This window comes from Aphis gossypii, chromosome 1, assembly GCF_020184175.1.
Source record: "Aphis gossypii isolate Hap1 chromosome 1, ASM2018417v2, whole genome shotgun sequence".
Taxonomy (NCBI): Eukaryota; Metazoa; Arthropoda; class Insecta; order Hemiptera; family Aphididae; genus Aphis; species Aphis gossypii.
Genome location: NC_065530.1, coordinates 71,040,548 through 71,067,949, shown reverse-complemented (window position 1 = coordinate 71,067,949; position 27,402 = coordinate 71,040,548). Strand labels below are relative to the sequence as shown.

Sequence of the window (27,402 nt, the reverse complement as noted above, 5' to 3'; positions counted from 1 at the left end):
TTATATGTGGAATTAGAACTCAGCGATGAATCATACAAAAACCAATTCTGTTTGAAGATAGGCCGTTAGTTTTTCTAGTTATTACTTAGTATATTTTATTATAAATTTATATTGTTGTCATAGGTAGTAATTTATTTTATTATTAGTAGTAATGCGGTAAGTTAAATTAATGTTTATTGAAAACGTCGAGTTCATTGTAATGCTATATATTTAAATTTTAAATAATGTATTATTATTCAGTAACTTTTACTTTTTAGTCAATACTGAATACCGTAAAATGGTTTAAAACTAATTTGAAAAATTAACTGTGTACTGTAGAATATAATAATTAATAATACTAGTATAATATGTAATATTAATATATATTAATATACAATAGTTATTTAAGAATTAGAAAAACTGTTAAGTTTGTATGGTTATTAATTGTCTTTTTTATTGTAACAAAATATCAGTGTAAAATTTTAATATCCATAGATTCCCTTTACTCATAATTAAAAAATAAAACTATAAATGTATAATTTATGTTCTTAAAAGGAAAATTAAAAAGACAACAATATTATAAATTACGATGATGTAGGTTAAATAATTACCTTTAAAATTACGTAAAGAACAATAGTTTAAATCATTAAGAGATAAATTTTCTAAAAAAAAAATTATGCATAAAAATCGTATGTTTAAATTATTCTAAAATATATAGGATATTTTGTTTTTAAAAGTCATGAAAAATAAAACAAAACAAAATAATATGACGTATTGATATTATCAGCTGATTTATATCATAAAAATTATTCTGATTTTGTATACGAGATTAAAAAAAATGACCTGTAATATAATAAGACATACAGCACATTTTATACTACTGACATCGAGAATTAGCATAACATTATAAATAACGTAAATACAAATATTAAATTTATAAAGAAAATATATAGATTTTATGTTTTTTTATAAATTTTGAAAATATGTTGACATAAAAAAGTTATAAATATAGAAAAGAAGTATCTACATAAAACGTACTCGTAGTAAATTATAATATCTAAGGACCACAGTTACGTTATTTACATTTTGTGAAGCTTATATTTTCGAAGAAAAATTGTCGTTCCTATCTCGTCTTTCTTTGCTATTTTCTTGTACAAACTAGAAAAATTATATTTTTTATTCCAAAAATATTAAAAATGACTTCACTTCTGTGTTACACTATCATTATAAAAATTAAAAATATAAATTAAGTGATAATTCAATAAATGTACGATTAATACCATAATCGTAAATCGTAATAATCTTAACATTTTGTTAAAAGAAAAAATTAGTTAGCATTTTGATGTACAAATTAAGTTATTATAAAGTCAGTGTTACTCGGAATTTATTAACATTGTACTATATTTGATACAGAGAGGAGTGAGAAAATGTTAAAATCTACGATAACGGTCAAATTTACAATAAAAATCCATCTTAATATATTTTATAATTATTTAATACGAATAATCACTTTTTTGATTCAAAAAGAATTTATGACCACGTTTTAGGTTTTTTGGTGAGTGGAGATTACTGTAAAATGGTTCCTAACAGATATGCTTTCTATAAATACATCATACTATAGTTGTTTTTATATTAACTCACTAAAAACCATATTAATAATAAAATATAAGTTTTTATACTCATGATTAATGTGCAATTATTAATTACGTGTTGTCTCGATAACTTCGCAAAGTTCAAAGCTACAAGATTTAAATAAATCAAGTAGAGAAATTGGTGAAATTAATTTGATTTTGTTAGATCTCAGTGCTGTGTTAGCTATACGAATATAGAAAAGAAAGAAAAAATGTAAATTATTTACTTTCACTTGACATTTGCTTATGTACCTTACGTATCCGGGATTCAGTTATTGATTCAATACAATAACAAAATAAAACATCGCCAATAATAAGTGACATAATATCTAACTATTATCATGATATTAATTACTGTTAACGTCTAAACATATTATTTTATTAAACTGGAAGAAAAAAATTTAAAAAATGTTATATCCAACGTACAAGAAACGAAGAAATCGATTGTTCAAATTACTTGGTCGATTTTCGCTGCGTGGTACGCATTAAAATAACACCGATAATTGGAATAATAATAATAATAAACGAAAATTGTATATTAATAACGACTTAATCAAATTGGTGACGTCTACTCTCCGCTGTATAATATAGAGTACTCAGGTGGTCCATCAATCACATGTTATGTGTTACACGTGCCTTATATAAAAAACTATATAATACATATGTGACTAGTGGAAACTTCTTTATTTGGCTTAATGTGCATTATACGTGCATAGTGTCTGAGTAACTGGGCGTGTAAACACGTTGGCTTTTTTCCCCTTACATTTTCTCTTTCGCTTGTCATCAACAGCTGATATATTAAAATGTATTGAATCTTAAATAACTACAAAACCCACTCTTGTGTAGTTCCATTTATCATCGTGAGGAATAATAATATAATTTAGCCACATCACTACACAATTAATGATAGGATATACTGTTTTTTATTCAATCCACTAATAAGAATAAGTATAATTTTTTACAACTTTGGTTGTTGTTTAACCCATTGTACAATGTATAATTATTGTAATTGCCGGTAAAGTTTAAAATGATATTAATTCTTATAAGTTTTTTTTTTTATAAAACTTTAGTTAATGTTAAAATCTAATAATGTATTTTTCTACGATCCTAAAATGTTATAAATGATATTTTTAAACGGTAGAAAATATGTGATACAAATAATAAATATATTATATAATAATACATATTAAATTAAATAGGTGCATTATTGAATGCAGCTGAAATGATATTTTTGTAATTTATCTTTTTAATTTTTTTCTCATAAAAAGGTCTGAGTCTCGTGAAATTCAACAGTTTAAACTGTTAATAATAATTCCTATAGAAATTACTCAATTGATCAAAATTGTACAGTGAAATAAAGTGAAAAAAATAAATTATATTTGACACTATTAGGCAATAATTTGATTTACCAAAGCATACATAATATATTAAGTAAAATATGATATATCATATAGTTAATGAAACCGATTTGAAGGGTAGAATAAACACTTTTGTAATACCAATGGGTAGTTGGTATTAATTAATTAAAGCTGACTTGGCGTGTAGGTTTTAACTTTAAACCAATTGAATATTATTAAACTTTTATCGGTGATAAAGTAAATCGTTCTAATTTACCAATATTTTATACAACATAATCAATAATTACCGAAAAGATAAAAAATTTAAGCAATCCGTGTTTATAAAATATTATTTATATCTGTAGTTTGGTAGTGTAGTATTTTGGCATTGTTTAGTGGAATGGGATGTTCAATTTTTATAGTAAACATTTATTTACTTTACAGACATATTCCAGTACAATTAAATTCAATCTATTTAATGTTTAACTTTAAATTATTATATTTATGAGTACAAATATTTTATAAATTGTTCAGATAACGTTATTCTGTAACTTTTTTTTTATTTTAAATAGTTACTTTCGTTCATTCTTGTATAATAAATCAGTAGGTAATCCAAACATAATAACTAATAAAAGAATAAAAATTTATTTTTTTAAAGTTTCATATCCGTTGAACATTTCAATGATTCATATATTTTAAGAACACATAAAATGTTTTATATTATTTTATCACGATATTTGTGTGTACTGTATGTTTGTCTGCAGTAATATGCTTAATACTTCGTCGGTAGTAAAAAAAAAAAAAAACCCGTACAAATTACATTATTTACATAAAAAATAATCCAAAGGTATAATATGATATGAGGCCCACACGAAGTTTTATCGATTTAAATAAATACATGTTTTAAAGGTAATAAAACAAAATCCTAATCTCATTTTGAGTACCTGCCTATGTGAATGTTTAAGAATAATATAATCCAATTTTTTTTTATATAAAATATAGTTTTTTGTACAGAAAAATGTATATATTGTTTTACTTGATGATTTTTAGTTTAATATATATATGTATAAATTATAAAGATGCCCTATTTCTGGCAGGTATATTTTACTTAATGTAATCGAGAAAATTGAGAATTCAATTATAGGTAATAAGTAATGATAATAATTTTCAATTATCTATAGGCATAAAAAATGGTTTATTCCTTTATTTTTTGGTTGGTTAGATATATTTTTTTTTTTATTAGTGATTATTGAACAAACTTTTTTGTTGGTTTTTTAGGTTGGTTGATTATTATTAGCAAGTCAAATAATAAAAATGTGGGACAATTATTCATTGTGAATTTGTGTGTCAATAAAAATTATTAAATTGTTTTAAATACAGACAGTTTATATATATTTATATATTTATTATACATGTTATTATTATATTGTTATATTATTTATTATATCTCCAACAGTGTGTAATATATATAAGTTAAACAAATTTTATGTTTCAAGGTTATTTTCAGACTACAAAAATTATTTTAAAATATTCGTTCAAAACATAAGAACTTTTCTGAAATAATTCAACGTTGTAACTATCTATGTATTTTAATAATATTTATTTTGGTAATACTTATTCCAAATTTTATTTCCCTGATAAATCCTTGTACAAAATAAAAAAATATGTTCAAAATTATTATACTCAAATCATGATAAATATGCAGTATTAAAAAAGTTGCAATAATACATAAATTATAATTATTCGATGATATTATGCCAAAATTGTGATAGGGTAGGTACTTATAGCGAGTCAACTAATGTTTATTGATCTTTTCACGTCACAATATAAAAATATACTTAGTTTTTTTTTGAAAGAAATTACGATGTGTATTTAAAACTTTTACTGTTATTTTAAAAATATTTATTCATTTTAAATTCTGAGTAGAGAGAGCATTCCTTTATTGATTTACATTAATCTACGTTATGATAAGTAGCTGAATAATGCTGAAATGCTTAACTTTGAAGTTGGTTTCTGGTAGCAAATTGGATCTAGTTGGTACTTTGCAGTGTCAAAAGTAATAAGTTCTCAGTACTTTTTAAAATATCTAACAATACAAATAAAAAATTATGGAAAAATAGGAATTCTTATATTCTTCACTTTCAGGAAAAATCAATTTTGTTTTTTTAGAGTATCTATCCCGAAAAGAAATAAACATAGATATTTAAAATTTTCAAAATATTTATGTTTGTATTTTGTATGATTTAAATATTTTAACCTTTTTTAAAGTTATTTATAGGTACCAGAAATTGTTAATTGTTTTTAATTTCTTTTAATTTACGATAAAAAAATATCGATTGAAATTCTTGAAAATTAAATAAAAAATTCCACATAAAATGTTTTTAAATCTATATAAAAATATAAAAAATATATAAAATAAATTTAATAATAATATATATTGTATATTATATCTAACCTATAATATGTATTTGAAGTTAAAATTCATACATCATTTGTGAAAATCACTAAAATTTAGTATTTTATACAAAAAATTAAATGAATCGCATTTTTAACTTTCATTGTTGAAAATGTAATCTAATAAACATATTCACACTATATTATGTTAAAGCGGTATTAGCTCATTAGTTTATAACAATAATATAATATGGTACATACTAATACTAATAACAATATAAATTTCTATAGTAGCAATATCAGTATTAAATAATTATATTAATCATAAAATAAACTTAGTAATAAAAGGTGACAGACTATAATAGTTCATAATACTATACCATTAAATTTAAATTTAGCAAATAAATAATTTACTCTATAATAATAACTATGAACAAGAGATATCGACACTAAAAATATTTTGAAATAAAATTATAAACTATAATAAATTAGTTTCTCGCCATGTATGTTTAATGTAATATGCATGATAAAAAGTTTATCCATATTATGCAGAGGCAGGTAAATATATAAAATGTACTGTAGATACTATGAGTGATAGTCACATTTAATTTTGTCAATTATCTTAATCAAAAAGTATTGTGTACTAACCCAATTTATACGGCACCTTAAAATATTGTATGTTAACTATCTTAGTTATTGTGATACACCTTTGATAATATTTAGTTTGGTGTTAATTTTATCCAAGAAATAAAGATATTTTATAACAAAGCTGCTTATAATATTTTCAATAATATATTTTAAAGCATTATCAAAAGAATTATTGCTTAATATTTATAATAATTTAAATAAAGATAAATATTAAAAAATAATAATAAAATTACGTTTTAATAAAGATTAGACTACCTAGATTATTTTTATTTCAGGAATTTAATTATAAATAATAATTTGTTTTGATTAACATGTAGTTATCATGTACCATGATTTAAAATATAACCATGCTTATTTAGTATCAATTATTAAATAATATATGCACCATTTATATATAAATAACACAATTTATAATTATTAAATTTAAATGTATAATATAGATTTTTGTTTTAACATAAATACTGTTATTTCTTAAATTTTTTGGTACCTATATGTTATTGTATTAAATATTATAAGTTTAAGTTAAATATTAATACGTTAATATCAGCACCCATTTATTATATTACGTAATGTATATATAGTATATACTTGTCTAAAATTCTGAAATTAGCAATACCGTATGTTAGATTTTAGCATAATAAGATTAGAAATTAGGGCACCAGACCGATAAAAGTATAAACGGATATAGATTGATGTTTTGCTATCTAAACCTGAACGTGATAAAATAAAAAAACGAAACTTAAAAATAATACCATAGTAATAATCGTATTTGTGCGCCTTCTTCTCTTTATTATTATTTCTAACAGGTTGCTACAACATTTTGTTTTTATTGATTTAAATATAGAATTAAGGCCATTAAAGGAACAGTGGAATAGTAATAACATTGTAGTTACGACGTGGTTGGTACATAACGTTATTTGCTTTAAACATTTTCGTGTTTAAATATTTTAGAATTATTTTTTTATATAATCTATTTATGGTGATTTCGTGGATTTGAAAAAAATATTATTACATTTGTACCAGTATTGATTTTTTAAATATTACTGCTTAATGTATTTAAAAGTCAAATATAACTGCATAAGACTGTTAAATGTATATTATCCAATTTAATAACAGCACAAGTATAAGCAGATATTTTTGCTACTGTACATTATACAGACTACAGAGTATACAATATATCTTATGAATGTTGTTGGTATCTTTTATTTGAAATTAAATACCATAATTGGACAATTACAATTATTTTATATTGTAATTTGTATCAATTAATCTAAAATAGTTGTGGTATAAAAACTTCTATAAAAAATAATAATCTGTATATTTTATTATTATTATTGTATAATTTATACTTTCGTAATATTTTTATTTTGATGTAATAAATTAAATGAATGATTGAGGCAATTTTTTGGAAACTCCATCTCAAAATTGTTAGAAAATAAACTTCAACCATAAAATTGTTATGGTTCCTTTACTTAAGTACACTATAAGATAAAAAAATAAGGTATCTGGTAAATTAATATATTAAGATTTAAACTATAAAACATTTTTATATTTTTATGCTCATCTACTCGTAATATATAAATAGTAGTTCAAAATGAATAATACATAAATATTACACTGTGTAAAATGAATAAAATTTCTTTGAAAATTATTTCATTTTAAAATCATTTATTTAAATAATTGTTTAAATTAATACCAAAATTAGAAAATATATTTACATCTATTTTGATATTAGTATATTACTATGATTTTGTTAAGTGATATATTAAAAATTACAATTTAAATTTAGTTGAATTTTAAAAATGTGTTCTAATAATTTTGTAGTTATATAATAACTTAATTGTAAATTAACGTATAAGTATGATTTTTTTTTTTTTTTTTTAATGGCTATAATATCTATAACAGAGTTATTATTTTAGGAAAATATTAATTTGTAATATATATCTATACATAAAATCATGAACAATTGATTTATAATTAACATACAGCTAAAACCATAAAAACTAGAGACTATCACTAAAATCGTATTTTAAAGGTAGAGGCACTCGCACAGAGATGTGTTAGCATGAAAAAAAACGAATACATTTTTACTTATATAGGATTGTAATTGATTATAGAAAATAAATAGTTATTATAATTGAATATAATTGTAAACTTGTATTTTATAATTGGTCTAGACCATAAAAATAACAGTGTTAAAAATCTGCGTAGTTAACATTTATTTTGACAGGGTAAATCCACGGGCATTTAATTTGTCACGTGTAACGCCGTACAGGATCAGCTAGTGGAGTATAATAATTATAACAGTAATAAAATATGAGTAATTAAAAAGTAGTATCTGTTAGTCTGCATTTTAAAATTTTATAAATTTGTAAAGGGTCTACGGAAACATAAGTTTATGCAACAATAAACCATTCACTTTCGCCAATTAGCGATTTACCCCTAATGTAATAACTCTACATAAACTTATAATTAAAATAATTTAATATACGTCGATACAACGATACTGCAGGGCAATAAATTTAAAACTACTGATTAATTACCACGAAACATTCAAAATGTCTATAATACTTGTAATCTTTTAAATATTTTAATTAAAACAATTCGTTTCCCATTTTTAATTTTTATATTTCAAATTTTACATTTTTTTTGTAAGTATAGAGAAGAATAGAGTTTTACTACGTATATTATTTTGTAGCTACTATTTTGGTAGTTAAAATTTTGAAAAAAAAATAAGCACATAGTAGGTGAGTAAATAGTGTTAGTTGTCTTTAGACAATCAATTAGGTAGCCCATTTTCTTAGACATGGAATGTAAATATAATGTAAGTTATAAAATATCTATAATTATTAGGTACATATAATATAATATATTTTAAAAATCGTTAACTATCATTATTTAAATAACATTTTGTAAACATTAAAAAACAAAAATAACTTATTATAAATGTATTTTACATAAAAACGGAAATCAAATATTATTACTAAATCTATGTATTTTGTATTTAATTCATAATAAATCGTACTTTACACCTTCTTGAGTAGAAAGTGGGTCAACTATTCGAATGTCATTTGTTCAAATACAAATATATAAATAGTATCAAGTGCACAGTAAAGTAAGTTAGAGAAATTGCATTGGATAAGTTAAGTGACAAATTCAATAAATATATTATACTCTGCTCGTTACTCGTTTGAAAATTACATTTCCGTTACCTGTAAATTTCATATTTAAATGCACTTATTTGATTGACATGATTGAAGGATATTAATTTATATAACAGATTTTGTGATAAATATAGGATTATATCATCATTATATACATAATACATATAATTTAAACACTATAAATGCGGTTTTGGAACAGAGTAAATGCATTTTTGATTCAATTTTTGATCAATAAAATTAAAAAATACAGGTACCTACTACCTATACTTTATTTTATACGTGGGAGGAATTCGTTAGAAAGTACAATACTTTTAAAAATAATTTTTAACGTTCAAAACTTTTATTAATTAGTTTTAACAAGTGTTTGTAAAAAGTTTGTTTAAAGTTTCCAATATTTCATTGTAAAATAGCTATATATATTTAAAAACTAGACAGGATACAGTGACCGTGTGTTGGGCACTCGACTCGCTTCATTAATTACTAAGCGCAAGCCAGTGTGTATTGTAATTATTATTTTAAAAACCAATGATTTAAACAGAGCTGATAGGATACTTGTTCTATTTAAGTACTTAATAATTAAATATGTGAATTTTATTGTGTAAATTACTCTATCTCATAACATTTGAAATTTATCAAATACATTTAAAAATAAATCACTGCCTTGAAAATTTTAAATGTCAATGATAACTATTGCCTTATTGATCAAATATCAAGTTCCGAACGGAGCGAGAAATATAAAAAATGTACTTATTGCTTTTCTATTGATAGCATTTTAGGTTACTTAGTATAGGATTATAAAATGATTCAATAAATTTGGTGATTTACAGATAGGAAACAATGACTTCTGAAACATTTTATTTATATAATTTTTATTTTTAAGTGTGACATTAACTTTATATTAATAATTGTTGTCTAATTATTCAGACTTAGAATAAAGATTTTAACGTATTGACGGTTGATAGTATTCATTTCAGTAATCTATAACATCAATATCAACGTGCTGAAAATTGTAATACCTTTATTTTAGGAAAGATAAACGATCGGAATATATATGTATATATTTAAATGTATTATCGGAATCGTGTACGATATTACAGAGCTTTTACGATATACATGTGTTTGTTGCATCCGAAAAACAATGAATTATAGTCTTGTTTAAAAAAACCATACTAGGACGATAATCAATCAAATTGTTTACACTTTCACGCCTTGGCTTTCAGTGTTATTAAAATGAAAAAAAGGAGAAATCATTATCAAATTTAAATTCACCCAACCGCGTAATTTACTCTGTTGACTTAATAGAAACCCCTTATAAACACGTACACCGTTTCTATAGTGTGCAGAGCATATCTGACGAGAGTCGTGTGCCGAGGGTGAGCGCTGCTAAATTCGGCAGTTTTCATGCTGGCAGTGAAAATCGTCGTCAGTTCATTAGGTCCACTGTAGCGTTTGTATTTTACGCATCGATGGTTTTCAATGATAAGCCATGGGGAAGTAGTAAGTGATCAACTGATCCGTATGGCTTTGAATCACGACCAGAAATCGTAAAATTTAATGTGTGTATACCTAGAATAGCATATTTTTATGTTTGTACTTCTTTCTTTGTCGATTCAAATATGTTTAATTATCGGCGTGGAAATTCCAATGAAAGTTCAGTCCCTTGCGTACCCTTACGCCGGGCTGAACAATTAGAAAAATGTAAAATACGCTACGCACATTACAAAATGTCACAAAAGTCAGTAGGTATTTCAATACTCGCATTAAACGAATAACTAAGAATCCTCTTAGTCAATCGGCATTTACTCAATACAATTTTAATTTATTTTTTAATCTTGAAAAAAAGTTTTGAAAATAGTTAATGCGTGTAGAAATTACATTCGAAACAATTTGTTTACAAATAAAAAATATTTGAAGAATGACGGTACAATAGAAAATTGTTTTAAACAAACACGAACTAAAAGAATTATTTTATTTTTTACCAGAATCTAAACGGTTCATTCAATTAATGATTTTCTAGGAATAATTTGTTTCAAAATAATTCACGATGTGTTTAAATGTGTCATACTTTTATAGTCATAAAATGTATGTATCATAATTTTGACAATTAAATTGATAATGAAATTAATAATATTACGTAATCTAACATTATTATAAAATGATTTTGTTATATGCCTATAATAAGGAATAATATTGCGGTATTTAAACATTGCGGTAAAAATATGTTTCACATAAATCATTTGATAATATTTTTATCGTAAAACAATAGCTTCAGTTTTATAAACCGACTACACTAATCAAACAATCAAACCATTTTCAGTGCGCATGTGTACAGATATATCGGAAAATAACAATGGATTTATACGTTATTTTCAAACTACGTTATGCATAAATTTCTTGGTCTCATTTAAACGAAATTATAGCTATGTATTTTGATCATATAAGTTTTATTAAGTTCATGTTGTTAATTTTTTGAAATTTTTTTAGAGCGGAAAAATGTTAATATTATATATATACTATACATATACCTTTATCCTATAGATGGACATAACACTATTGCGATTTTTTACTTTTTATAGGTACTTTATTTCTTAATGCACGCATTATACATTTTATACTAACGGTTTTAAAGAAATTCACAATTATTGTCCTATGATGTATAAAATTATATATTTATACTACCTAGTACCTACTAATACTTAGTGCATAATAAATAGCTATATTATGTATGTATATAAACTATACACATTATTATATTATTACACGTTTATTTCAATACATGCATTGAAGATTGAAGTATTTAATTGCTTATAATAGCATGTACCTATAATAACATTATTATTTTTTATATTATACAATTTTATAATTAAATTATAGGTTGGTTATATTAATGTGATTGGAGTATTATAAAATCCAGGTAGGTACTATACTTTATATGTGCATTTTATAAACTATAATAATTTAAGTCAACATTATAAAATATTTTTGTATGCAATCTTGTTATGTTTCTTCGGATATAAAAAATGTGAAAAAATGTACGGTTGAGATGTGATTTTTAAAGGTAAAAAAGTAAAAAATGCGCAAACATATTGCATTGATATTGACGCAGTGTTATCAATCGTAATATAAACCATGTAATTTTTATGTTAAAATGTTTAAGCTAACGGATATAGACTAAAAACATATAATATGGATTTTGTTTAATATTGTATAATATTTAGGTGTATAAAGTGATGACAGCATTTTCATTGAATTATAATTAAATTTACGATTCTACCTAATGCTCATAAATTTAAACCAATAATATAACACTTGAGCTGTGACAATATTATAGCATTTAGAGTGTATAATATGTCGTTTTCAATTTTGATAAAAATAACATTGTATTATTAATAAAGAGTTAGAATTTTTAATTGATTTGTTTTTGTCTCAATTTTTTATTGAGAGCCGATCGTGAGTCTATTATCCGTATTACTACTTAATATATTTTGTATTCGAATCAGTTTTATTTTTTATATTTTTATTTTAAGTAATTAAACAGTATTTGTATTTAAACAATCTATACATAAGATGCACAATAACATTAGTCTTATTTTTACAAGTTTAATTAGTGTGCAGTGTGCACTATTGATAAAAAATATTATTAATATATCTATATATAAATATAAATAAGAGAACAATATCAAATAGCCTAAAAATATAAATTAATAGCAATATAACTCAGTTATTTTCAAGTAGTTTTACTCGTCGTTGATCAGTTTAAAAAAAAAGTTTTACAAATTTAACCTTGAGACTATTAAGTACTACGAGATAGGAGAGTAGAATGGATGTAGTTAGACCATTTAGATATCAAATTGTTGAAATACACAATCTATTGTATGAAATAAGTAAGGACTAATCTTTTGATCAAATCACTCACTTAGAAGCCCGAGTCTTTTGCCAAACAAATTAAGAACTTAAATTGTGTGCGTTGCATTGCAATGTGGCACTATATAGTTTTAAATCAAGTCAATTTAGCAATTAATGTAGTACGGAAAGTAACATTAGATATAACTGGTGTAAAAAATAAATATTAATTGAAATTATATTATTTTTTTTTTCAAAAAAAAAACATTGACGAGTGCTTTCATTTACTAATAAAAGAAGATAAAGTTGCTGTCAATCAATTAGAAATTGAAGTATCTTTTATTATATTCTATTCACCTACGAAAAACATAGTACTTTTTCTTCTAAAAATCAGTATGAACTAATAGTAAATTTATAAATGCAATTTAAAGTCGAAGTATCTTTCTGCATTTTTTATACAGCAATTAATTCTTTTAAAGAATGTTTTAAAGAAATGTATAACCATCGCGTTAATTTTAAGTTTTTATACGATAAAAGTAATTTTAAAAATTGATTAAAAACGAAATTCTAAAAAAAAAAAAAAACGTCTAAGGACTTCAATAATACAAAACAGATTACATAATGTTGATATAATTTGAATCGAGTAGTAATAGATGTCATGATAAATATTAAATTTAACAATGCATTAACGGAATTTATGACAAAAAAAAAAAAAATCTGACAAAATTAATTTTATGTAATTGGATGACAACCATTCGACCGAGTCTTATATTTGAAAGTGTGCCTATCCATAAATTAAATCATATAAAAATGTAGGTTTTTAATTAATATTTTGATTTAGTTGTCTCCGTTTTTTATTTGAGATACCATCACTTTCTGTAATAATGTTTTTATGTTGATAGGCTTCATAAACGTCACAATGTTAAGAGAAATCGCAAGTTGTTTACTTACAGTAGAGCTATAAAGCATGTTTATGCCGAGGTCAATGCTAATAAAATAAATGTAAAGCTTACATTTACGTTTTTATAAATCTTCTAATATATTTTGAATTCAAAACTTTTTTTTTGCGCAATACAAAATAATTTAGTTTGGTGTTAAGAAATGTAATTCTATTATTAACATCGTTCATAATTTACTAATCATAAAATATCTTTATATTTTGCTCGTTGAGTATTTGCGATACCGTTAGATATTTATTATATGTGTGGGTTGAGAATTATATCTGCTGAGAAAATAATAATAATAATACACATTTTTTTCAATTAAAACTTTAATGCATTTTAATTGATAAGTTATAATGTATATCTGACTATGATGATATACAAAAAATTAATAAAGCAACGTAAAGAATTAAAAACTTTAATTTAATGTTTTACATAACTTAAGAAATAATTTTAAGTTTAGACCATGTTCATAAAATGTTGTAATGATAAAAGTATTAAGAACAAAGATGATAATAATTATTATTCTGCATTTTTTCTTAAGTAATAACAAACTACTGTTAAATATTTCAATTCAACGTTTGTTAGATAATGTACATATTTGTATAAAAAAATATCATTAAGAAGACATATTTTTTATCAGTAACGCGTAAATCCTTTAAAATAATTAAGAGTTATTTTTATATGATATATATAAAATTATGATTACAAAATATATATCCAGTTTATAAATAATATTGATGAGATTATATTATATTATATTTTTAAAAAGTGTCTGTCAAAAATAAAACTATGCACACATGTTTTGCTAGTAGCTTTATTCTATATCAAAATTATATTGATGGTTTATTTAAATTTGAATAATGCAGTTGGAAAGATAATGTTTAAAGGTATATTATAATTATAATTTTGTATAGTGTATTCAAATAAGTGTAAATAGGAATGAAAAAAATGATTAAGTAATCATAGTTGTTGAATATATTTATTTTATAATTAGTATTTTTTTTAAAGCAAATATTAATTATTATTATTATTATCATCGTTTTTATTATAATTATATTAAGGACAGGATTAAATTATTATTATTATTTTTATTAGCTGTTAAAGCTTTATAAACGAGTGTTATTTGTCCACTTTTAGTTTGTAGATAAAATAAAAGGAAAAGGACTTATATTATTTGAAATTATTTACAAATTTTTACTTAAGTTAATACCGTTGAAAAATATATAAATTGTTGAGTGTTTTTTTATTCAGTGTTAGTGGAGGCGATGTTGTGTCAGTAGAAGTCCTTCGTGCTTTGGTGTAGTTTGGGCACTCGGTCACTATGTGGTTGATTGTCAGGTTTTCCTCGCACGTGTTATATTATGGTGCTAGCTCTTTAGTTATGAAGAAAGAGTAGGTTATATGGGTGTATGTGTATCCTACTATGGTTAGGGCAATAGTATCTTTGTTTATTCTTTTAATACTGAAGGAGAGTTTCCATTTTTGGATAGATGATTTTATATTCTTTAATTTATTTGTGAGAGTGTACTTTATTTTAATATATTTTCTATGTTTCATTGATTATGAGGCTCATAGTATTATGTGATTCTGGGGTTGTGATTAGATTAATTTTCTTGGATTGATTATATGCGATAGATTCGTTCAAAAATAGGTCAGCTTTTTCATTTTCAGGTACCTATACAGATATGAGAACTGAGAAGTGACCACAGACCATATACTACGTAGTATAAGGTTTATGGAAGGGATCCATATGAATGCTGTTTATTGAATAGTGGTTGATAACAGTTCTTGGATGTGTTATTTATGTTCGTTTTATGAATGTGGGTTTGTAAATGATTTCAAGACGCTCATGGAGTTACTAATGATAATGAAGATATCTGAATTCGAAGAACAAACGATTTTTAAAGCTTTATAGTTGGCGTATGTTGATTAAAATATTATATAATACATACTATAAATACTGTAAAAAACAAGAAAAAACGTAACATTTTTGTAAGGTTTACTTTCAAAATATCTGAATTGTTTTGTTGAAAATTTAATATTATATTTAGTAATTTAGATGTACATGTACATTTATAGTTTCGGGCGCAATCATTAAATTTTATGATTTATTGGAAATTAGAGTTAATACTACTGAATCTTAATTGGATTTTGTTATGTTTTCTACTGAGTTGGCTATTCATAACTGTGATCGGTTATTTCTATATATAAAATAAGTGTCAGTTATCTTTTAATTAACCATATTATACATATTAAGTTATCTAAAAATATGGATTTTTTTAAAAAAATATATACTTTATTGTAAAGACATAAAATAACATAATTTACAAAATATTAAAATGTTTAAAATCAAATATTTATGTGTAGTGTTATACAGTTCTTCGTGAAATTTTAAAACTCTGGGGAAATGTTTTAGGATTTGCATGGTTAATAGAAGTTAATACACAGAAACTATACAGAGTTGTTCACCAATAGGACTCACTTTCATTATATCCTTTATTATGTATTTCTTCAATATTCAAGTTTTTGAATTTTTAGGTATACTTACAATTTACATTTTAAAGATATAGCAGTAATAGAAGCTATTTTAAAATGAGACTCACAGTTTTTTTTTATAAATTGTTAAGTCAATAATATCTTTGTAAATGTTGTAGGTAGGTATCTAAATTTAAATTAAAATGGATAGATTCTGAGTAATTAAACTTTATATATAAGTACAGTAGTATTTTTTAGAACATTTTTCTAAATTCTAGAATGATAGTATAGTAAAATCCAAAATGTTGAACCTAATTATTATATCCTTTATCCTAATCATATAATGTTTAAAAATTTAGGAACAATTTGTTTGAATTTTTTTATATACTTCAATATTCCGAAAAAAAAATATCTACTCACTAGTTAAAATAATCATAGTAACAAATTATCTTATATAAAAGTATTATGTTTGTTTCGCCTGCGTGGATTTATCTTATGAATTAAAAAAAAATTGGTCTAAAAGTGATTATACACAATTAAAATTCCATAAATCATAATATGAATTAATTTATTATATATAAATATAAATTAAGGTAGGGATGTGTATTTAAATTCTCTATGTAGAGATAGATTCATTATATGTCATTTTTTAAACATCTAAGTACTGTATGATACTACGGTAGTGAGGTTACCAATTTTTCCCCCTTTATTTTATGATCAATGGATTAAAATATTGAAAATTTTTCTTTAAAATACGTTACTGTGTCGAATAAACACAAACATGATACACTTGTTTATGGTGATCTTACAAAATGCCATTGAATGTCAACAAAATACCGGTTTATCAAGAATTATTTTATTGTTGATTACGTTCTATACGAATAAGTATTATAGACAAAATAAGTTATTCGTAATCGTTATATCGGTCATAACTGTACATTTTTTTGGGAAAACTTGACTTTATAGAATACAGACCTAAATTTTGGTTATATAACTATGATGAATGCTCACGTTTTATGACTCCGTTGGGCATAAGAGTACCCTATTAAAATGCTACTTATACAGATAGTAAATATACTTTGTTGGATTGACATCGATAAACCTATAATAGGTATCTACGTGCGTTATAATGTAACGGTTCTTTCTTTCTACATTTTTCGCCCAAATCGACAGTCTCAGAGGCACTAACGACTAACCGATGAGAACCGAAGACAGTATAATGCTTATACTATTGTATGATATATCTATCAGTTGCAAACATAAACAGAATTTAAGCATACGACTTTTGGTTAAAAAGAAAATTTATAATAGATACTATAAGTTATATAACCTATAAAAATTACTATTAAAAAAAAAAAAAATTAACTATAAAATACTTATGTTGTTTGACAGAATAATTTTAAATATCAATATTGTTAAAAAATTTTCAGAAATTATATTTTATTTATTGTACCAAAAAATATTGATTTGAATAACTGTTAAATATTTTTTTTTCATACTTTGTAATTTTGATACTCGGTAAAAGCGAAATTTATTTATAAATTTATTAAATTTTAGATATTATTATTATTACTGGTTTCTGTCGTTCATTATAAATAATTCAAATTTAAGACTAGATTGGTTTCGTATTAGATATTATAGTTTTATAAAAAATTGTTACGTAATGTTTAAAATATTGATTAATAATGGTGCATCACTTAAATAAATGTATGGTACAGCATAAAATAAATTAATTAACGGAAACTCTTCATTATCGATCGTTCCCTGTCTATGACTCGACAGACGCTTGTTCTCTTATGCCACGTGTAAGACTTACGGGTTTTGCTACCTTTTTTCTTCTTACTACTAGTTCACATTTTAAGACTTCCGGCAAATTTGGTGTAATTATAATATTTACAATAATTAATATATGAATTTAAAAAAAATTGATTCGAAAATTATTTATGATATTTTACTACAATGTATATATTATTTTAATTAGAAATTGATTAAAATGTTGATTATTTTAATTAAGCGAGATACATTTGATTCTTGTGATCTCAACCTACTTTAAAATCCAGGGTCCCAATGTTAAAGATCACGCTTAGCCATGGTTGTTGTGCCACTGTATATATAGAGGTAAAGCAAGTAGAATATAGATGTAATTGTTGGTGTTTACTTAAAATTATAGTTTTTCATAATTAAATTATGAGTCTCTGATCTGTATTCTATGTTGTATTTAATCTACTCTTAACATACCAGTGTTATATTGTTTGAGCATGAGTCATTTTAACACTGAATTCGATACCCACTTAAAATATTTTAACTTTAAACAATGAAATTTCAGGGTATATCAAAATAAATTAACAAAGCTTATTGGAATTTAGTATAAGAGTCTTGATAATTTTGTACATACATTTGATTATATATATTTATAGAACATGTATCGTATCTAAGGTGACTAATTAAATTAATTTATGTCCATTGATGATAATCACGATTCAGGAGTTCTAGATCCGAAAATACAAAATTATTGATGCACTACAATTTTTTTAATTGATATTATTTCAGTTGGAGATCAAATAAATGTTTTTTTTTTTTTTTTTGTGTACCATATAGGCATAAAAAAAGATTTCGATGTCTAATAGAGTGTAGACTATTGCGTGTTCATTTCTAAATTATTGAATATTATATTTGGTATTGGTGAACCATTATGGTTCTAAAGGCTATGTTCCATATTATGATCATAAACTGTTCGGGAGAGCGGTCTCGCAGAGAGACCGAGTTCATCCATTATAGTACGTACAACTCAAAATTAAATAGAACGAAAAACAATGAACATAGCACGGACTTGCTGCAGCCGACTTCGATAACTACCTACGATTTAAAATAATATCCAATACGTTACGATCGATTTACCTGCGACGAGGGTCCGACCCCGAGGACGCCCGCCTTACCGGCGGCAAACGCGGCGTCGCTGTTGCTCCGGTTGGCCGCTTCGGCGTCCTCCCGCCGACACCGTTCGGCGTGTTCGGCCAGGCAAGCCACGTACGCGATGGCGTGCGGCACGAACGACTGGTCGAAAGTGCCGGAGAACAGGGCTTGCGTGATGCCCGGTGGCCCGGCCGCGTAAACGGGCACGTCTTCGCCCCCGTGAGTGGCCCACTGACGGGGCACGGCGGCCCCGTGCAACCTGTTGTGCGTCTCCGCGTCCGTCGCGTTCAACATGGGCACCAGACGGTGTTCGGCGCTGTGCCCGGGCCCGTTGCCGTAGAGCAGCGTACTGTACGGCAGCCCGTCCACGTCCGACGGCTTGACGTCTACGCCTGTGAACAGAAGACAAAAAAAAAAAACAGTGTAAAACGCACGTACGAAAATATACGGAAAAGTCGAAAAAACGAAGTAAATCTAAGCGCGGCAGGTCGGGACGTCGTAGGCGACGACACATGACATAAAACGGAAATGAAATTCACGTTTGTGCCGTACTATATGATATCGATTATCATTATCTTCGGGCGAACTGCACATTTTTGGGGGCTTGCTAATGTCGGATCGTCCACACACGAGTTTGGCATCCGGGCACCCCGCAACAGATAGCTGTAATAACGCTAATGAGCGAACGAGCAACACATTATTAGAGGCTATAACCGATGTACTCGAAGGTTCACTTACATATTGGGTATAATATAGAATGATTGCTGGAATTTTAACGCGAATAAATCAATCGCCGAAATCGAGTCATATATTTTAGTTACTCTCGAGTTACGCTTGCATATCGGTGATGTTATTTCAGTTTTTGTTATGGAAAGTGGAGAGGGGTGTTTTGACCGGAACTAAAAAAATCAGTATGCTTGTTCGTAAATTAATTCCATTTGCATTTTTATCTCAATACAACTGCCATGTATGTATATTGTATTGCCCTAAGCGCACGCTTTTATACGTATTATACCATTATAGACACAATAATAAAATTAATAAAATACATTTTTTTTCTCGAAAAAGCCGTGAAAGACTTAATAAACAAGAACCTTTTTAGAGTCTGGTTAAATTAAATTACAATACTAAATACAGCTGCTAGCTGCTATAGGTGATAGTATGACAATTGAAAAAGAGAAGAATATTAAATAGTATCTTAGAAAACTCTTTAGATAAATAATTTATGAATGATTCTGTTGTTTATGTAATGCTTATAATTTATAAAAATAAATATAATTTATACAAAAGTATTATCAGGGTGATAATATTTACTTAATAGCTTTTGTACGTATAGAATCGCTCAATGCTAAGTGCACTGATATGTTATATGTATTTTTATTTTTAATGTTTCCAAAAAAAAAAAAAAAAATACAAATGAAATTAATTTGAACCTTTTTAATCATTTTTACTTAAAGTATTTGAATTATATTTAAAATATAAAATAACGCACATTTAAATCACTTAACAAGTATGAAAAAAAAAATAGATATATTTTTCACCGACAGGCAAAAACCATTGGCCTGCTTAAAAGCATTGAAGCGAAATACCCCATACCTTTAATACCTATCTTTCTTTCATCCTAAAAATAAAAACGAAATAAATGTCACCACTGATGCGTATGCCACAACACACAACACAGGGTCGTGTTAAATTATAACTTGAATATTTGAGTCACATGAACGCATTTTTTGCCATAGCGTATTCCTCTGTCTTTACAGTGTTCGTAGAATGATATATTATTTTGGACTGAATGTTTCTGTATTATAACATTGTGATATTTTATACTCATATGTATATATTGTTACTTTTCGTTTCGTATATTATAAAAAGTTATAACTTACTTACATAAGATACCTACAAGTACGATATTTGATAAAAAAAAAAAATGTATGTGTACGCCACCAGTCAAGTTTTTATTTTATTAAATTGTACCTATATTAAAACCATAACATTTTTAAATTTAATTTCATCGACTTTCTCACCAGCTGTGTGCTACACAAATTATACACATTTTTAGTTTCACGGTAAATATTAAGTAACGATGAAAATTGTATTCAACGGAAACGCGAGATATCAGAGGTTATATTTAGAACAGTTTTCAATTCCATTCAATTTAAAAAAAAGTAAAATCATATTTAATTTTCCAATATTGACGGTTTTGCCTGCCAAGAAAGAATGACCTTTCGTTCGGTAGTTCGGAGAATGTTTTAAACGGGTTTTACTGTGCACGGATATTATGATACTAGTTGAATACTGAACGGTTGCTTTCTTGAAACGGTAAAAACCAAATTAAAATATTGTTCTATTATACTTCTGAGTTTCTACAATTATTAATATTATTAATGAGAAAAGTATAATATGAAACTTGATGCTGTTTAAGAAACGCCTTGTATTTAATTATATAAGAATAAATTAAAGTTCTGACATCAGAACAATGACACAAATAGATAAATTATTTTCATAATTAAAATTAAAATGCCCATAGAGGTCCTATATTTAAACAATAATTTTATTTTTTTTTTTTTAATAATAAATGCATAAAAGAAAATAATATAAATATTATTTTTTTATAACTTAAGTTTCACGAGTACCTATGGAGAACAATACCTTGATAAATTAATTTGTAAACTATGATTTCTACTAAATTATTAGTTAATAATAAATTAGTTTTCCAAGGGTTCAAACATTTTTAGAATTATTTAGACATACATTGGTTAAAAGTGTATTAGTATAATAATTATTACAAATATAACAATGTGTTTTGTTATAATCTATTATATAAAAATAAGTCCGGTTTTCCTCCCTGACGCTATAACTCCAGAACGCACGAACCGATTTCCACGGTTTTGCATTCGTTGGAAAGGTCTTGGGCTCCGTGAGGTTTATAGCAAAGAAAATTCTGGAAAAGTTATCAGGTTTGAGAAATATGACGAGATGGTGATGAAATTACAGAGGCGCCATCTGTCCAGCAAATAGTAAACTAAATTATTTTTGGTAGTCAATGGCAACCATATAAATAAAATAAATAATTTATTTAAAATGTTATAGCAAGGTTTTGATTTGAACCCAATACCGTCAAAATATAAAAAATAAATTAAAACTATAATATTTTTGTGTTGCCATGGAAATATTATAAAATATTGAATAAAATATAATAAAAAATTCCTGGGAAGACCTTAAAAACATAATAATTTATATTTGATATGCCTCCTATACGACGGAGCAATCTAGGTAGAATAACCCGAAATGCTACCAACCAAGCTAATTACCGATCTAACCAAAGTCCTCAAGAACGTGACGACCGAAATGAACGTGAAAGAATTCGGATATCACAAACGCGTGAAGCGCGAACGCGAAATTCAACTAATAATCGCGCAAGTTTGAATCGAGCTGCTTTCAGTTACGATGTGTCAATTGACTACAGTAACTACCAGTGTGTTGTTATTGGTTCTATGAACTCGGTTTGCTCACACTGTAAGGCATTAAAATACAAAAACGAAGCCAATGGATTGTGTTGCGCAAATGGTAAAGTGAAATTGATACCATTGGATCCACCACCAGAACCATTGTACTCATTGGTTTCAGGAATAAGAACAGATTCTATACACTTTTTGACAAATATCCAACAATATAACAATTGCTTTCAAATGACTTCATTTGGGGCAACAAATGTAGTTCGGGAAAATTTTATGCCAACTTTCAAGGTATGTATTATAGCAGTTACTCATAATTATTAGCGAACAAAATTTTCTGTCACCAAAGTTAAGATGTGTCACTAATCTTCAATTTCTTAATCATTACGAAATATATCACTTAGTCATCATATTATATGGTGTTTCAGTTTCAGTGACACTTTAATTGTATTTTATATTTGATAGATATTAGTTAAAACTAAATATATACTTTTTAAGATCAAATATTATTTAAGTTTGATCACCGACAATCCATTAATTTATACCACACCATAATATTTTTTTTTTATTTACAGATACAAGGGCAAATATATCACAGAGCAGGTTCACTGTTACCAGTGTCAGATAGCGACAACAAATTCCTGCAAATTTATTTTATGGGCAATTCACCACAAGAAATTGATCTGCGTTGTGCACATAACAATTTAGTAAAGAGGTCTATTGTAGAACAATTACAAACTTTATTTCATCAACACAATCAATTGATTATATTGTTTAAAACTGCCCTGGATCTGATGCCATCCGATAATCACAAAATTGTAATCAGAGCTGATAAAACACCTGCAGGTCAACATACAAGACGTTTTAATGCACCAACTATTGATGAAGTTGCTATCGTTGTAGTTGGAGAAAACTTGGAATCCCGTGATATTGTTTTACGTCGTCGGAATGATCAATTACAACGTATAAAGGAAACACATCGCTCATATGATGCACTGCAATATCCCATTATATTTTGGCAAGGTGAAGATGGCTACGATTTCTCAATAAAAATGATAAATCCCATTGCAGGTAACTAAAATATTAGTTTAGCTATGGCGATAATATCTCAGTCATTATATTATGTATTTTAATTTTATATTTGAATGTTATTAAAACAAAATCTATTTACAGGTTCTGAAACCAACAAAAAAGTCAGTTCAATGAACTATTATTCATACCGCCTAATGATTCGGGAAAATGAAGATAATCACATATTGAAATGTCGGCGATTATATCACAAATATGTTGTTGACATGTATGTTAAAATTGAAACGGAGAGATTAACATTCATCAGGTTGAATCAAACCAAATTCCGATCTGAAGAGTATATTCACCTTTGAGATGCGATTAATACTGATGGAAATGCACAGAATGTCGGTCGGATGACTATTCTTCCAGCAAAATACATCGGAAGCCCTCGGCATATGCACGAATATGCTCAAGATGCCATGTCGTATGTTCGTCATTATGTTACAGCAGATTTGTTCATCACATTTACATGCAATCCGCAATGGATAGAAATCAATCTGGAGTTATTCTCTGGGCAATCACCCATTGATCGTCATGATATCACAGCCAGAGTCTTTAGACAAAAGTTGAAATCTTTAATGGATTTCATCGTAAAACATAATGTGTTTGGTGAGACACGCTGCTGGATGTATTCTGTGGAGTGGCAGAAACGAGGATTGCCACATGCACACATTTTGATTTGGTTGGTTGAAAATATAAGGCCAAATGAAGTTGATGCAGTGATATCAGCTGAAATCCCTAATGTACAAGTAGATCCTGGATTGCATGAGGTAGTTATCAAAAACATGATACATGGTCCCTGTGGAACTCTTAATCAAAATTCACCGTGTATGATGGATGGTAAATGTTCAAAACGATATCCACGGACATTAATATCGGAAACAATTACTGGTAATGACGGTTATCCATTGTATCATCGCAGATCGACAGCAGACAATGGAAAATCAACAATTGTCAAATTAAATCAACAAGATATTGAAATAGATAATCGTTGGATTGTTCCATATTCACCCATTTTATCAAAGACATTCAAAGCACACATCAACGTTGAATCTTGCCATTCAGTGAAATCTATTAAATACATTTGCAAATATGTAACCAAAGGGAGTGATATGGCTGTGATTGGAATTGGTGCAGAGAATTCCAATGATGAAGTTACCCAATACCAAATGGGCCGCTATGTCAGTAGTAATGAAGCAGTTTGGCGAATATTTTCTTTTCCTATTCATGAGAGACACCCTTCTGTTGTTCACTTAGCTGTGCATTTAGAAAATGGACAAAGAGTGTATTTTACAGCACAGAACGCAGTACAAAGAGCTGCTCAGCCACCATCTACTACATTAACCAGTTTTTTTGAGACATGCCAAAACGATGATTTCGCACAAACATTGCTATATTCTGAAATGCCAAAATATTATACCTGGAATCAATCCTCAAGGAGATTTATACGACGGAAACAAGGAAAACCAGTTCCAGGATATACAGATGTATATTCCACCGATGTGATTGGCCGGATTTATTCAGTACATCCAAGCAATGATGAATGTTTTTACTTACGACTGCTATTAGTCAATGTACGTGGCCCAACATCATTCCAATAGTTACGAACTGTTGATGGTGAATTGTGTGTATCCTACAGAGAAGCCTGTCAACGTTTGCAATTGCTTGAAAATGACGCTCATTGGGATCAAACTCTCAATGATGCTGTAATATCATCACACGCTCATCAAATACGAACATTGTTTTCTATAATCATATCTACATGCTTCCCATCAAACCAATTGATTTGTGGATCAAGTACAAAGATTATATGTGTGATGATATTTTGTATCAAATACAGAATAGAATGGGAAATCCAAATATACAAATCAGTGAAGAAATTTACAATGAAGCATTGATTTCAATTGAGGATATGTGAATAAAAAATAATTAAATAAAACTATAACAGTTAAAACTATAACTACTTACTTTTAAATCATTATATATGTTTTATTTAATTATTTTTTATTCACAACGCCCTATCACCAGGGTGACGGTTCTGTTCAGGAGAATTTTTTTAAATACGTAGGCACAAAAACTACCACATTACAAATCTTTCGTCGTGAATTCGACGTAATATTAGCACTATCAATAAGATTAAATTAAAAATTAACACACGGCATACGAAAATGCAAAAAAAGAAAGTAACACACGGGCAACGCCGTGTCGGGTCAGCTAGTATTGATATAATTATATTAATCATGAGTAAATATAAAAAAATGACTCAAATGCAATTAAAATATTAAATATTAACAAAACTTAAGCGTATTTTGTTTTCCTTAAAAATAATACATATTTTATGTTTAATGCAAGTTTTAATGTAAACAAATCTGACGATTTAAAATGTTATTTTTTATAGTATTATATTTTCTTTTACACAACACTAACCAATCATAAAGTATTAATGTATTAATGTAGGCTTGTATATATGTTTAATATGTCAAAAAAGGATAATTAATTAAAAATATAGATGACCATAATAAATTCATATATTTTAACTAATCTAATGTTTCAATACAAAATGCATTGAAATAAAAGCAATTCCGATTTGTTACAAATATTCGCATGTGTTTTAAACAAATATTCTGTTAACCAACTGCAACATATTTAAATAAATTTAAATATTTAAAGTTGGTCTTATAAAAATGTACTCGAATTTCTTATTTTAAATCGTATATTATAGTTTTTTAAATGCATCATATTTAACTATTCCTTGGCTTAATCTTAGAAAAATATCGTAAAAATTCATGTTTACATAAAATACAAATTTGAACAAATAAAATATTCGATGAAAATGAATTACATACAAATACGAGACACGGTTTTGTGTAAAAGTTATCATATTTTCCAATATTTTTTTCCAATTATCAAATAAGTACAGGGAATTTTTTACTAATGATCTCCTAAAATACTAACTAGATTCACTTTATTACTATGTAGAAGTGAAAATCAAACCATTTTTTTTTAACTATAAAAGTGTTTATAAATACAAAAAAAGAAAAAAATACATAATTGTAAAATGCATACATTCTTCATTTTACTCGCAATCTAAAATATTAATTGAAAAAATACTACGATTAGAATACTAGATGATAGAATTAATAAATAAATAAACGGAAGTACTCGTATATGAGATTTTTTAATCGCTATTAAATAGTAATAAGAGTTTACTGAACTTCAAAAATTAAAACAATAATTTATTGAGTTCATAAAAATATTAAATTTTAAAGTGGCTAGTGAAAATATTTAATAATTAATTTAATAATAAGTAAAATTGATCTTAGTGGAATTCATCGCTAGTATTTTTTGCTTGATAAAGTTAAACTAATACATACAATACAACTTATATAAATTATTTCAACCCAACGAATAAAAGTTAATACATTTGATATAAAATAAGTATTTGAAATTTCAATTCATATCTTAATAGTAAATTCATCATAATTAAGTATAAATAAAACTTATATTTAATTAAAATAAAGGTGGGTAAGTGGTCACCATTCTGCTGT

General features: G+C 26.1%; 2 protein-coding genes across 3 annotated transcripts in view; one reads left to right on the top strand and one right to left on the bottom strand.

Moving 5' to 3' along the window:
- LOC114132717 (alkaline phosphatase-like) overlaps positions 1–27,402 on the bottom strand; it is a 200,339-nt gene that overhangs the window by 7,770 nt on the left and 165,167 nt on the right. For both annotated transcript variants that reach the window (XM_050210838.1, XM_027998257.2), the window contains exon 10: positions 19,314–19,720. In XM_050210838.1, the coding sequence (XP_050066795.1) occupies positions 19,314–19,720 (407 nt within the window). The remainder of the gene's footprint in view (positions 1–19,313; positions 19,721–27,402) is intronic.
- On the top strand, positions 22,467–24,165 carry LOC126555883 (uncharacterized). The gene is made up of 3 exons (XM_050210839.1): positions 22,467–23,074; positions 23,359–23,854; positions 23,957–24,165. Exons 1-3 carry the CDS (start codon positions 22,574–22,576, stop codon positions 24,163–24,165), a joined length of 1,206 nt encoding a protein of 401 aa, XP_050066796.1. The 5' UTR covers positions 22,467–22,573.